The 13873-nt window shown below is 43.3% G+C and overlaps 1 protein-coding gene and 1 long non-coding RNA gene across 11 annotated transcripts in view; one reads left to right on the top strand and one right to left on the bottom strand.

The window, feature by feature from the left end:
- The first annotated feature begins 4967 nt into the window (after window positions 1–4967).
- LOC129214298 (uncharacterized) lies at window positions 4968–10868 on the top strand. Its single transcript, XR_008579653.1, has 3 exons — window positions 4968–5007; window positions 9073–9179; window positions 10832–10868. It is a non-coding gene; the product is annotated as an uncharacterized LOC129214298 (long non-coding RNA).
- EYA2 (EYA transcriptional coactivator and phosphatase 2) overlaps window positions 5302–13873 on the bottom strand; it is a 124058-nt gene continuing 115486 nt past the window's right edge. For 9 of the 10 annotated variants that reach the window (XM_054845726.1, XM_054845727.1, XM_054845723.1 and 6 more), the window contains 5 exons: window positions 12531–12691; window positions 11385–11499; window positions 10655–10776; window positions 9731–9831; window positions 5302–5880 (listed from right to left, as the gene is read on the bottom strand). In XM_054845726.1, the coding sequence (XP_054701701.1) occupies window positions 5800–5880; window positions 9731–9831; window positions 10655–10776; window positions 11385–11499; window positions 12531–12691 (580 nt within the window). In that variant the 3' untranslated portion in view covers window positions 5302–5799. The remainder of the gene's footprint in view (window positions 5881–9730; window positions 9832–10654; window positions 10777–11384; window positions 11500–12530; window positions 12692–13873) is intronic. The other variant, XM_054845722.1, reaches the window with a different exon arrangement.

The following is a 13873-nucleotide window of genomic DNA, read 5'->3' as shown; positions in this document are numbered from 1 at the left end:
AGGTGCTGCCAATGATGAGGTGTTGAGTTGATGAGGGCCAGGGGTAGTAGATTGTAAGTAACGAAAAGCCTCTTTGACCATATACCATGCTGGGAAAACTGCTTTTCACCCTTCAGCTACAGGCACTGGGTGTCCCTAGTGTTTACCATCCTCTGTTATGAGCTACTGAAAGACATGTGGGCATACTACTGCTGATTCCTCTGCTTTTGGGGACGAAATTAACTTGTGTTGGAGTCTGAGCTTAGAAATCTGTATTATTTTCCATTATCAGTTAGGAAGAAGGGGAGGAGATTGGCACTGGTGTTCTTATCCGGGCCAGTCAACTCCAAAGGTTGACCAAGTGGTGGCAGTGTTTTCCTAGCTTTAGTCTTCAAGAACTCTCTGCTGTCGAAACGTAGGCACCAATAGCACAGTCAGGGTGCTCTGAGGTTTTGTTTAGCCCCCAAAGGATATGATCCAGATGGAGTTTACCACAGCAAGGTTTCGCCACAGAAGCCTGATGTCCGTGTATGGATGCCTGGAGCATCCCCCAGCTGTAAGAGGGGCAGTAGCCACAGCCTGGCTGCAGGGAGCCCACTGTGTTCAAAGCAGAGCTCTGTGGGCTGGATGGCGCAGGGGCTACGCATGCCATCACTTGTACCCTCACCTTCTTGTTCTGGTGCTTGCTGGGTTAGCTTTTCAGCGGCTAAAACCTTTATGATGTGCTTGTGGTACAGAGGAACACGGAGCAGCCAAGAGGAACACAGTCCATCCGGAGCCAAAGGCTCCCAAGTTTTTCATCCTCCTCAGTGCGGATGTGTCAGTTCAGAGGCTGGTCTATAGCTCAGTGAACACGGTGTGTGGGGGGGGTGTGTGTGTTTGTCCTTTACCATGGGATCAATGTCCCTCTGAATAGTCACCCTTTCATTGCAAATTGTAGCAGCTAGTTTTTAAAATGGTTGTACAGCTGCACCTTAACTGAAGGCATTTTTTTTTTGAAACAATATTTCTAGTTTTCTTCCCTTTAAAAAAAATCATTTTAATACAAAAATCCCACTCTTGAGTACCTCTGCTCTGCTGTGCTTACCTGCCCAGTTGTGTACCTCCTAGGGAAGTGGCGAACTGCTGAGAATGGGGGTTGTTTCCCTAGTTTACCTACCACTCCTGGGTGAGCTGGCTGTCACACCAGAGCGCCGGGACCGACCCAAGAGACCCTGACTCTGCCCGGGGCAGAGGGAGGTGTTGGCAGCCCGGCTGCCCTCAGGTGACCGGGAGGGAGAACCGCAAGGAGAAAGTCAGTACAGGGAACAGGTACCATTGCATAATTACAACTTGCTCTTCCAGCCCCAACGATGACATGTAGCTTTGCAATGATTTTCTTTGTAGTTTTCTGATTATTTGACAAAACATTGTATTCTGTTGCTGCACTTGAACTATTCAAATCTGGGCAAAGGCCCAAGTGTGCTTTTTGTCAAAGCCATTTTCAGACATGGTTCAGATCCAGGTCCTGGTTTACCAGAACGACTGCAAGTTTGAAGAGAGGCCCACAAAGGTATTCTCTTTTGGTGCTTGTCATCTCAGTGGGTCTCTTTCTTTGGTTGTTAAGAGCTGTATTTACTTTGTGTTGCAATCCACGGCTTACCGGAAGTGGCAGCTGAGAGCAGATGGGTGGAGAGACCTCAAGATAAGGCTAATGTGGGGAAAAAAACAAGGTATTTTCAGTCCTTCACCTGAAAGAGGACATGGGGAAGAGCAGGTGTGGGGTGGGGATCAGTTAGGCTTTTGCAGTGTGTTATGTGGGTGCAGTGCAGCAAGTCACACTAGGCTCAAAGGACATATATGAGTACCACACCTCAGATAAGGCACCCTGAGCTCGGGAACATACCTGAGCTTTAGCCAGGCCAAAGCACAGGCAGAACTGAAGGTCAGATTTTTCTCCTGTCTCTAAGAAATACCTGCCCCAAACAGGCAACCTGCATTATCCAAATTTTTCATTCATTTTTCTTAGGAAATTATTGAAAATGCGAACAGTAAACATGCTGCGAATCTGCAGTAGCCTGAAAAGTACCTTTAAAGTGCTGTAAAAGTATTTTACAAACAGTTTGCAGTGTCTGCCTTTGCTGTTAACCGAAATCCAGTTTCTATTATAAAAGACAAAAGAATCAGTCTGCCTTGCACAGTTGGGGAGAAAAAAACCCCAAGCAACTCCAAACCAGCAGCTGCACCTGAGGAAAACCAGAATCGGCCTTCCTTCCTTGATGGCAGCCTTACCAAACCAATGGGGCAGGCTGGCTGCTGTTTCTGATGGCATTTTCAGCACCTGTACACAGTGCTTATCTGGACAGACCAGAACGGAGGCACCGCAGTGGCTGTAGTAGCTTGGCATAAGGCTGCTGCTGCGATCAGTGGGTGTCACCTTGCTCCTAATTGCAGCAGCGTCACTGCCGCAGTGACACTGTCCCAAGCTGGTGGGTCGGGTGGAAGCTTAACCGCTCACAGAGAACCTTTAGCTCTGCTCTGTTCTGTAATACCTGCTGTCTGCTTGAAAATGGCTTGCTTTTTTGCACCCTTTTGGAGCAGGGTCCGATGTGGCTCTTCTGCTCTGCTACAGCAGAACTGGAATGAACTTTTTTAAGGGGTTTGCATGACATGATGTGTGGTGCAGGTTGTTACTGCTTCTAGTATGAGCATTAGAAGTCCTGGATTCATCAGAAATGAAATACCTGTGTCGGGCCCATGTGGTGGCAGAGGCTCGCACCTGCAATGAATCGTTCGCCCTGGCTGCCAGGTGAGGCTCTGCTTCCTTTACAAAAGACTAGGAAACATGTTATGATTATGGCATAGAAAGGATCTGAACATGCAATTATGGAACATTAGCAATCAGTAATCGGTGACTTTGAAAAGCTGATTTCTTTTACTCTGCAGCATTGTATTCCTGTTAGTTATCTGCAAGGAAATGATAGAGCAAAGGATACTCTAGGAAATGTGATGAATGTCACCTCAGTGTACACATGGGACTGGGTTTTCTTGTTTGGACAAGTATTTTTGTCCTTCAAGTGTTATAAAGGAGCTGTGATAGCAGCTGCTGCACCATCACGCTTACAGTCCCAGACTTCAACCCCCATTATCTCATCAGATGCATCTTTCATGTCCCCTTTTCTATTTAAGATAGAAAAAGTCTGTATTAGAGGTTCAGACACAAACTAACACACTAAACATTTTTTGACAGAACAGATTTTGGTATCAGCTCCACATTTTAATAATAGTACTAACATGACTTGCTGGGTTTGTTCACCTCAGAGTCAGCTATTCTGCAACTTATTTAGGAACCACGTCATATCATAGTTGTACTCAGCTCTGGTTAGTGATGCAACCGAGAAAGGATTTTATGCTGTAATAATGTACAAATACATAAAAACACAGGTGAAAGAGCTGAGCAAGGCCTGTATGTGCGTGTGTTCCCAGGCCTTTTGTATGCTCATGAGTAAAAAGCTGTTACAGCTCTCCTGTTCAAGCCATCAGATGCCCTGGAACAGCGAATCCTGACACTCTTGCTGTAGCGAGAGATAGTATGTGCCACAGCGACTCGAAGGAAGCAGTATGCCTGTCTAACAGCATTCCTAGCACTGGTGTACATCAGTTGTCTTACCTGTGGGTGAGTAAAAATCGTTAGCTGGGAGAAATATGGCAAAATCAGTTATAGCAATGGAACACAGAGCACGAGCAGGCACTAACAGAGCACAGGCCTCTGCTGAGAACTTTGGAGACAGAGACAAGAAAGCTTGAGACTCTTTAAATACATTCAGAAAGCAAAATATTCTAAGAAGCTTTAGGAAAAAAAAAAACCCCTAGTACTCAGAAAATTGACTCAAGGCAGGTGTTAAATTTGGAATGTCAAGGAAGAGCAATTAGCTGACTGGCAGGGTGTTACAAGCTGAAGCTGTGCCTTCTTAGGAGTCTGCCATCCCAGGCATTCATTCCTCTTTCAAAGGTTCTATTTACAGGTATGCTTATCTTGCAAGCATCAGTCACTTCTCCATTGAGTTTGATTTCCTTGACTTGTGATAAAACTTCCTATTTGTGACAGTCTTACAGCTGGAAAACCTTGAGGGGAAAAATTCTGCCAGACTTGCTTCTCTGCAGGCCCCGAGACAAGCAACCTCTGCTAAAAAAAAAAATAAATCACATTTTATTTTGTGTCGTACTCAGCCCTGAGAGCAGCTCTTTGCAAATGCCTCCCAAGCACGTACGTAAAGGTTGTTTTTTGTTCATGCCTGCTGTTGACAAGTACAGCTAACAGGCTTTACATCTGCTACCTTTTGAGCCAAAGACTGAGATCAGAGTATTTTGAGACCAGATTTTTAGTCCGGCAGAAAATCCCCTCTCAGATCTAGCAATGAATCTTGTTTCCTGAGGTAAATGTTTTTAGATGTTAGAGTATCACTCAGGCTTGTGTAGCACTTGTGTCACACTTGTAACGTGTGTAACCCTAACTTGTTTGATCTTGATTCACACATGCTAGATAAGGGGATTGTATTACTTGCTGCATCTCTCTCTCTCAAACACCTTGCTCCAGTGAGGCTCTGATCCTTCTGAGGTCACTTGGTGCCACAGCAAGCAAGCAAGAGCAGTTTTGAAAGTGAATTAGAGATTCATCCAAGCCCAGAGAATTGAAATATTTTTGACAGCAAGAATTAACTGGCGAGCTCAGCAGAAATCCTAAAACTGAACCTTGCTTGTAGATACATTTATTTACATAAAAATAAATATGCACAGCTGCAGTATTTGCTTGCCCTTTATCTTCCTTTGCAGGACAAGTTAGGTTTGCTGAGCGCCCATGTTCTCTCCCAGCGGACACAGTCACCGTCTTCAGTCCTTGCCCCAGCAAGAGAGAGAAGAGCTGGCTACAGGCTCCATCCGGCACCTGAGGGGCTCTGTTCAGAGTCCTTCCAGCCTAATCCACCTCGAAATGGGGAGCATGTATTCTACACCTACCTCTAGATCCAAGAGTGGCTGGAGAGAAGGCAGGTAATCTAGTCCCCCAGAATGTAAACATGTTTTTATTTAATGCCTTTCACGCATCACAAGGTACTTTTTCCCCAAACCCAAGATGGCAGCATAAGGCACAGTGTAGACACATGCACAGTCCACATACCATCTATGTAAGATTTAAAAACACAGCTATAGTTCTTACCAATGGTACCGTGTGTCATTACTATTAATGTACACGATATGATTTTTCCCCAGAGTTTGTTCTGGAGAAATGAACTATTAATTTAGAACAGTAAGACTCTTCCCACCCACCCACCCCAAAAAGCCAGATTAAAAACACAGGTACAGAGCTTAATACCGGAGTAATGAGATTAGTTCATAAATTAAAAAAAAAAAAAAAAAAAAAATCGACAGTTTCACTCTTATGTTCAGAAGGTCCCATGAGATGTGATGTACTGTGCAGAGACTCCGTACTATGTCCTCTTCCCCTTTCAAAAGCAAGAAAACTGACAAGTGGACCCAAGACTTCTAGTGTTTGTCATTGATGGCAGAAGGCAGTTACAGCTCTATGCATCCAGCTTAACCATATAACTGCGGGATCTCCAGGGAGTTATCTGAAGGTTTTTCCTCTGTCCAAAGGAAGAACTTGATACAATGTTCTTTGGCTGCAAGTTCTTAAAGGCTTCCCCTGAAAGGGTTCTCCTTCAAAAAAAAGAAAAACTGCAGTTGCTGTGGGATTTTTTTTTTAATAAGAAAATGTTGAGGCATAGGTGGAATCGATGTAATAGTTTGAGTGAAGCCCTCACAGTGCTAAGATGTTGGGGTCTGCTACAAATATTCAAGTTCCAAGGCGTGCCGAAGAGCTTCCAGGTCAGCGTGACAAGAGATTCTCCAGAATGGCATGTTGTGCTAGAGTGAAACCAAAAGAGGGGTGGGTTTTTTTTCTGGTTTTTGTTTAATACTGAGATTAAAACAACTTTCTTAGTTTGCACCCTTGGGAACAGAGCTTTGTACTTGGGCCACCAGGCTGTCATGGTGTCACAGGCAAGGAGGCTTAGCTTAGGAAGGAAGGAAAGGAGTGGGAAGTGTCTATTTGCTGATATGTTTCTCCTATGCAGAGAGGAAGACAGATCCTCCACAATTTGGGAGTGTCCTGCTTCAGAGATGATGGAGGATGTAGGCTGACTTTCTGAATGTACTAGCTACTAAACTTTACTCTCCTATTTTTTTTTTTTATGGCTTAATTAGGAATGTTTCTAGAATTGCAGTATTTCTAGAAACAATTTTGGGTGAACATCACTAGTGAAAGCTGTTGTCAGTGCTTCACAGACAAGTAAACAATATATATCATAAAAGGAAGTTATTAAAATTTATAAAATGTAAAAAAAAGAATAAAATACCAGAAAGAGTCAAAATGCTTTCTAACAATTCCCTTTCCAAGTTAATTGGAACAGCAGGTCATATTGCATTTTCTATAAAAGTAGGAACTGATATCGTTGCACAGATCAGTTACTCATTCAGTCTAACACTGCTGCCTCAGAGAAAGGTGTGATAGGGTTCTAAGACAGCCTGTCCCCAAACAACTCTCCTAATTCCCATTTTTGACAGACTATCTTATATTCTTCTCTTGCCTCCCTGTTTTTCAATTTATATTTACTGTGCTAAATCTGAAGTCATGTATACAAATGGCCAAGTTCTAACCAGCCAATTCCACCTGAGATTGTAACATCTGGACAAAATCTGAGAAGGTCAACTACCTGTGACCTACTATATCTTCTTTATAATATCCTGATAATCTCTTGAAAAATGTGACTATACTCTAGGAAAGAAGCCTTCCATCTGAAAGAGGACAAAGTATCAACTTTTTTTAAGTGCTGTGCAGTTCAATTACACAGGGGACCTGAGGTAGTAATCTGGTAAGGTACAAACAGTACTCTGAAAGCATCATTATAGCAATGTAGTTCTGCAATCACTAGCAATAGCTATGATCCCCATGGTGACTTGCAAAGAGATAACCTCAAAATAATTAGAACTTGCTTTTAGATGTTAAATATAGCTTATCTTGGTATGTTCTGGTGACCCTCGAGTTTGAGCTGGATTTGTTTCTTATCCAAAACAGTTACAGCAGTTTTACTTTACATTGAAGACACAGCTCGTTTCTGCACTTAAGATTTTATAACCACATTTGGGATTGTGATTTTCTCAGCTTCCTCCCAAAATACCAGTCTCTGTACAGTTAGTGATATGTATGCAGTAACAAATGTATAGAAAGCCTTAACTGACAGAGCTTACTCCCCTCCCAGCATGGGAATAAAATTTTGGAGCATTTTATCACTGTAAATAACTCAACTGTAAACATACTGCTTCTGGAAGCTTTAGAGAACATATGCTTCCTAGACAGATGATTCTAATGGAGGGAGATGTTCCTTTTCCAAGTGTACCTACCTGTGTAAAAGAAACTCCTGTGGGTTCCAGATATTTATTTTACAGAGTGTCTATTTACACTCCTCTAACATTTAAATAGAACTCTGGTACTTTACCTATCAGTAAACAAGTGCTTCCTTCAAGCTATTTATCAATGTGTGTAGAGACAGCAAGCCAACGTGGCCATCTGAAGTGACTGGAATCCATTGCTCTGCAATTTCACTTTAAGGGGAAAAGTTACTTCCTTCTCCCTCCCCTGGTTGCTATTAAACCCCTTCCATTACATATCTATTTTTCCTTTTTAAATGAGAGGATGACTTGGCCTCCCAGCCACTCCTGTTGTTCAGCATTTAAAGATTTATCACTCATCAGACAGGTGAAGAAAAATGACCCACTAAAATGGAGATATTATCAGTGCTGTCAGCAAAACAGTGAAAGGCTCTCCGCCTGCCCCCCCTGCCTTTTTTTTTTCCATATAAAGCTCAGGTGTGTAGAAGCCTTGACTAATGATTGTCATCAATCAAAGGAGGCGACAGCCCAGCAAAGAATGTGCCTTACTAGTAGGAGAGCCGGTTAGGCCAGGAGACACAAGCAAGAGGGTTCTTGAAATCCTGCCTATAGAAGACTGTTGAACCTTCCCCCTTCTTCATAGAGCCAGAGAGCCCCTGCAGCCTTTGATGCAGTCATGTTCACTGACCCACTACCTTTGAAGTACGGCACTGGGCTGTCAAAAGCAACAGACAATTATCACTTCATTCCCCGTCATGCATTTTGGACACTTCTCTGACAACTCCTTAACCCTTCATGAACTAGAGAACCATTTGCAGATGTAGATAGTTTTCCAAGATGGGGGCAGGTATTGTTGCTTCTATTGCCCAGGGGAAATACACTATAAAAATGAAGATTGCTGCTGCCTTGAAGATGGCATGAGATACAATTCTGGGGATAGAACATGTGCTGATCACCTTATTTGCTGGGATCCCTTTGTTCCTGGGCTTGCGCACCCAATGAGCTCAAATTTGCTCGGAAAGTCTTTGCAGGATGTTCATTCAGAATGAGATGTCAGGTCTTCTAGGACAAGGTTCAGCTGTATAGCGCTGAGTTCCTGTGATGTAATATTTTGTACATCACCTCACCTACAACAGCCATCTATGTGCCTATTTAAAATTAACTAGATGGGACTCACGCAGTCAGTTCCTGCATCTCATGTGCAATGCTCCTGAAGCAAAAGCAACTCAATCCTATTTCTGCATTCACATCAGGAGCACAAGACCCAGGATGCACAAAGACATCTTGCAAATAACGCTTGCCATTAACAAATTGTATTCCTGTCCCTGTAAAGCCAAATAAATGGAGATTCCAGGCAGGTTTCTGTTCTAAAATTTAGGAAATGAAAACTCTAGATATTAAATTCTCATGTTGTACAATTTAGTTGATGCACCTGACTGCTTTCCTTCAGGTCTTCGGTTTTTGCTATCCATGTTGTTACCACTCCTGGGCTTCTCTAATATACCAATATCCCTTATACATAGCAGAAGGTACTCCTTGCTGGATCTCCAAATCTTTTCTCCCCGCACCAAATCACTGTAAGCAGAACATGGGCTTTGATCTTCTCAAACTTTGCTTTTTTCTCTCGCATGCTCTGAACCTGGGGTTCCGTATTCTCTCCTCTTACAGTCTACTCAAAACAAAGAAGCTTCAACTGGTCCCTAAAACTCCAGTTCTCATTTTCCAATGAGTGGACCATGGATACTAATGACTGGAGGACTCAATTCAATGCACAGGTTAGTCCATTTAATTCTAAGGCTACTTATGCCAGTGGGCCACATCTATGCAGTGAGCACGACACATTACCAAGGGCTTGTTACTCCTGACCATACTACTTTCACAGTTTCTATTCTACTTGGTATTTAGCACAAATCTTCCCAATTTCATTTTGCTTGTGAAATTAATCACGTTAATACATAAATCATTGATAAAGGCAGCAACTCAGTACTAGTCCCTTTGGTATTCACCCTAATGACGTTCAACCCTATGATCTCAATGAGTCATAAATATAAATACATATCTATATGCATATTCTAATAAGTAATTCAAAACTAATTCCAATAATTTGGAATTTACAAAAGAAACATGTGCAGATCAGAAATTCACCCTGCTTGCTCATCTGAGATCACACACTGGAGTTTTCCTTTTCATGTGTTTAAAGCCATCTTTATTAAGAAATAAGACCAATTGTAAACTGTTTTAACTGGAGGGAGCTTCATTAAATGCTAAAGAAAGGGTGATTGAAATGAAAATTGGAAGAATCCAGCATGGCATCCACAAAATGTACCTTTTTTGCGCCCTGTTCCTCTTCAACACCATCTCCTATTACAATGTACACAGCTTTCCTTCCAAACCTTTGCATTATTCTTTCAAAACAGCTCTCTTTCCCTAAGCAACAGAAGAGAAGACACATTTTTTAATCTGGACACATACAGCAGGTGGGGCTAACGTTCAGGTACTGGAACTGGAGTTGGGACCTAACTGAACTTGCTGCTACATTCCTCATTTTCTTTTGAAATTAGAACCCAGCTGAATCTCCATCTGAGATGGATTCTCTCCATCTCATGACAGTTACTAGCATTTTCTGTATCAGCCAAGGACTTCCAAGTTTTCCGTAAGCTTTGTGACTTTGATGCACTGCTTAGACTGGCAGTTGGTAGACTGATATGACACTCATGGCATTCAGTTTCAAGAGCTCTCTTCTGTTCATTCTGGTTGCAGTAAAACATGAAAATACAAACCTCAGATGTTCAAATACTTATACCAGAAAGAAAAGAACACAAAAAAAGCTCCAAGCCAACCCTACCAGTATTTATTAATCACACAGCTTCATAAAGCTCATTCAGCACACTTGACCCCTCTGCAAGAATAAGAGGGTGCAAACTGTGCTTCTGTAGGTAACCTGTTCAATCAGCCTGTCTTCCTCCTAGGTGGGTGCAGCTGAACATCCCACATGCAGTAGATGCTCCATAGGGTGGGTATTTTTCAGGCTCACTCCCCCATGGAGACACTTGGGAAGACTGATTTTTTTTTTTTTCAGTCTATACTAGCTGAAGTGTGGGCAGTCAGGATGTAAATTAGAGATATGTAAACATGGAGCTAAAAATAAACCTCATACATTGCTTGTTGTGATTAGTTTGGACATACATGCCTGACTTGGGGACAAAACTTCAATCTATCTTTGGTGAGGCCTAAGTTAGTTTGCTCTTACCTGTTTTTGTTGCACTGTAAATGTTTTCAATGGGGAAGACAGTGCCCAGTCCATAGAGAAGCACTTTAGCAAGAGCTGGTATAAGCTGAGTTGTGGTGACCAACACATTCACACAGTTGGGCCTAGAAAACAGAAGTTAGTAGAAGTGGCAATCCGTGTTTCTCTCTTTTACTCCAGACTGAAAGATGGCAGGAAGCAAACCTTTCTTGCAACTGGAAGTTCTCAAGCCATGGGGAGATTACGCAGCTACAGGCAGACCATGGGAGTACTGGTAATGTCTTTTTATCAACTTAGTAGAAGGAAAAAACATAAAACAAACTAGCAGCAGTGGTGCAGCCCTACTGCACGCATGCCGGGATCTATTTTGCGGGAATTTAAACACCATGCAGTAATGTCCGTGCTGGGTTCTTTGAGAGAACATACTCAGGGACAGAAGGGCCCTTTTCTCCCTTTCCTACTCTTCTGTAAACCTGCTCACATGAAAAGTGTGCCACAGATGAGGTAGCCAAAGAAAGGCAAGAAAAAGGACCCGTTTTTCTTCTGCTCAGTTTATTTCAAGCTCACCCCAACCCTTGATAATTCAAGTTTGGCGAACGTGTGCAGACTGGCCTCCCACAGGTTTGGCCAGCAAAGTCCTATAAATGTGTCTCAATTTGTTTAGATGGGGAATAAAGGGAAGCAAAGGAGATCCTGGATCAAGCCCGTAGGCAATTCTTTAAGCTGTTCTTACCGGGAGTGTATCAAATTCAGCGCCTTCAGAGCATGTGTGAGCCAGAGATCAGTCAGCGCTTCAAGTTCTGCTCTTAACTGCAGCCAGGTTTCCCTCTTAGGAGCTCCTATTAAACCTGTAAGCAGGGAAAGCATTTTTGCAGAAGCACAGAAAGGGAGTTGCATGGCTTTGTACACAGAACACCAAACAGCTCCTCTCTGTGTTCTCCCACTGCCCTTCTCTTGGGCCTGGCGCAGGCAGCTTCCCTTTGTCCACTGCCACGTCACTCCAAGGCTCTGCCCTGAGGTACATGAAGCCCCACTGCAGCACACTCCTAAGCTACCGCAGCCCAGCTTCCTTCCTCTCCGGCGGAATGTTATCAGTCACCTGCACGCCACGGGGCCACATTAAAACACCTTTCTTGGAGTTAGCATAAAGCTTGCATGGGAAGGGAGCAAGAGGACGAAAGAGCTGTGGATAGCGGGTAGTGGCCTGAGCTGAGAGACATCCAAAGCCAGGATGGTTTTGTTTCTCCTGAAAAGCTATGCACCATTTCCAGTACATGTGGGTAAGCTATTCCTCCAACCACAAAAAAAGGTTGTGGTGATACTCTGAGTTTTGCTTCTTTCTCTTTCTAGTCAGAGACCTGGCACTGATGTTCTAAAAGAGAAGCAGAGCAGCCTATTGGAAGAACTGTCTGGAACTAGCTGAGATGAAGGAACCCAGAGCATCCTGACATCTGGTGGTATTGTTTTGTGGGAGTTAAAACCAAGCAGTTAGGACACAAGAATGCCTTCAGACAGAGATCAACCATGTGTTCTGTAGGGGGAAAAAAAAAAAGCATATTTAGTTTTGAACTGTTTCCTTGCTTACTAAGCATTTTGGAAAATTGGAGATGGTTGCTTTCCTGCCAAAGAAATTAGAAAAATAAAGCCCCACTCTCTGACTTGATTCCTTCTCCAACTACTAAACCAGGTATTTAAGCATATCTCCCACAATCCTGTACAGAACCTTATTTAAGGATGACTGCTGAAACACTTGCTCAGCTCAGTGTGAAGTATTCTTATCATGATGCTCTCTACACCTCCTCCATAGCATGTCCCTAGCAAGGTCAGAAGCATTTGGAAACGTGAAAGGCATGCTTGTTGCCTGGCCACAGACACTTACCCCCTACATTGTTTTTGTAGGTGTTGTACATCTCTTTCACCCGACGGTAGCGGAATGCTAATTTCCTCATCCAGTCAACTCCCCCATGAACGCCTGAGCCCAGACACAGATTTGCACTGGCAGTTGAACTGTGAAAGCCATCTGCGGAGAAGTTGTATGTGCTGGGAAAGGGAGGAGGGAAGGTGAGAGGTCAGTATAATTACAGCCTATACAGTGCCATCAAGGAGTGGAAAAAATTGGAAAGAAATGTGGAGACAAGTGGCAGCAGAGATGTACGCAGGACACACTGTACAGAACTGGGGTTCACCTCTAGCACCATTACTAGAACAGATTTAAAAAATGTTCTTGGTGTAAACACAACCCTGGTTAATTAGCACTACCTGCCAGTTTTGAGGTCCTCTGGACTACAAAACATGGGAATGTCCTCAGGTCACAAACTCCTCACCTGTGTCTCATCCAGGCTGCTAAGGTAACTGCAGAAATACTCAAATCCTAAAGGAGAAAATTCTGTTACCTTTCTGACTGCCTGGCTATATTGCTAAACAGGCTCTGAACACAAATTAGATCAAGGAAAAAAATTAAGAAATTAACTAAAGGAGCCTTAACTGCCTGCAACATGTAAAGTTTGTTTCTTTTTTAAACTGAGTTAATATTTCAAAGCAACTCCTGAGTAATTACCACAATGAATTGGGGGCAAGTGACAGCTCCATAAACACCTTAAACAGGCAGTTTCTCTGAAGGAGGCAATCCTGCCCTCTACCAGGCATTTGTTCCTGTCTTCAGCCTTCCTTGATGTCCCCTTCTTTGTACCAGCACAAGCACTTCTTCAGCTCTGAGGTGAATCAGATCAGAGAACTATTCCAGTTAAACATAATGCAGCTTAAAAAAAAAACCCAAACAACAACAGAAGTTGATTTTCAGCTGGATCAGTTCCCTGGTTTGGGGAAGGAGGGGCACGCAGAGGCAGTACCAGCTCCTGTCATCTTAAAATGTTTGCCAGATGACAGCATCAGGATGGGTTTCATGGCCTGAGCAGATCTCAGATTGAACTGCGACGGAAGAGGGCAGCCGCAGCTTATGGGACACAGTTGGCTGGATCAGGTCACAGACCTGGCGGATTTGGACAAACTCAGCTTGAACCAAAGCAAGGGAAGGGACAGAAAGGCTCAGTGACACAGACCTACCCTTCTCAGCTCAGCTTACAGTGCTTGACACCTGACCGGGGGAGTAGCCAGTGGTTGTATATTCACATCCTGATTTACTGCACAGTAATTTTCCCCTCTAGAAAGCCCTGATGCCACTTCATTTCTGTATTAGAGCATCCAGATAGGAGTTTAACTTGC

The sequence above is a fragment of the Grus americana genome, chromosome 17 (assembly GCF_028858705.1).
Source record: "Grus americana isolate bGruAme1 chromosome 17, bGruAme1.mat, whole genome shotgun sequence".
NCBI classification, from domain to species: domain Eukaryota; kingdom Metazoa; phylum Chordata; class Aves; order Gruiformes; family Gruidae; genus Grus; species Grus americana.
The sequence above is the reverse complement of the archived record's forward strand: the minus strand, read 5'-3'. Positions and strand labels throughout refer to the sequence as shown.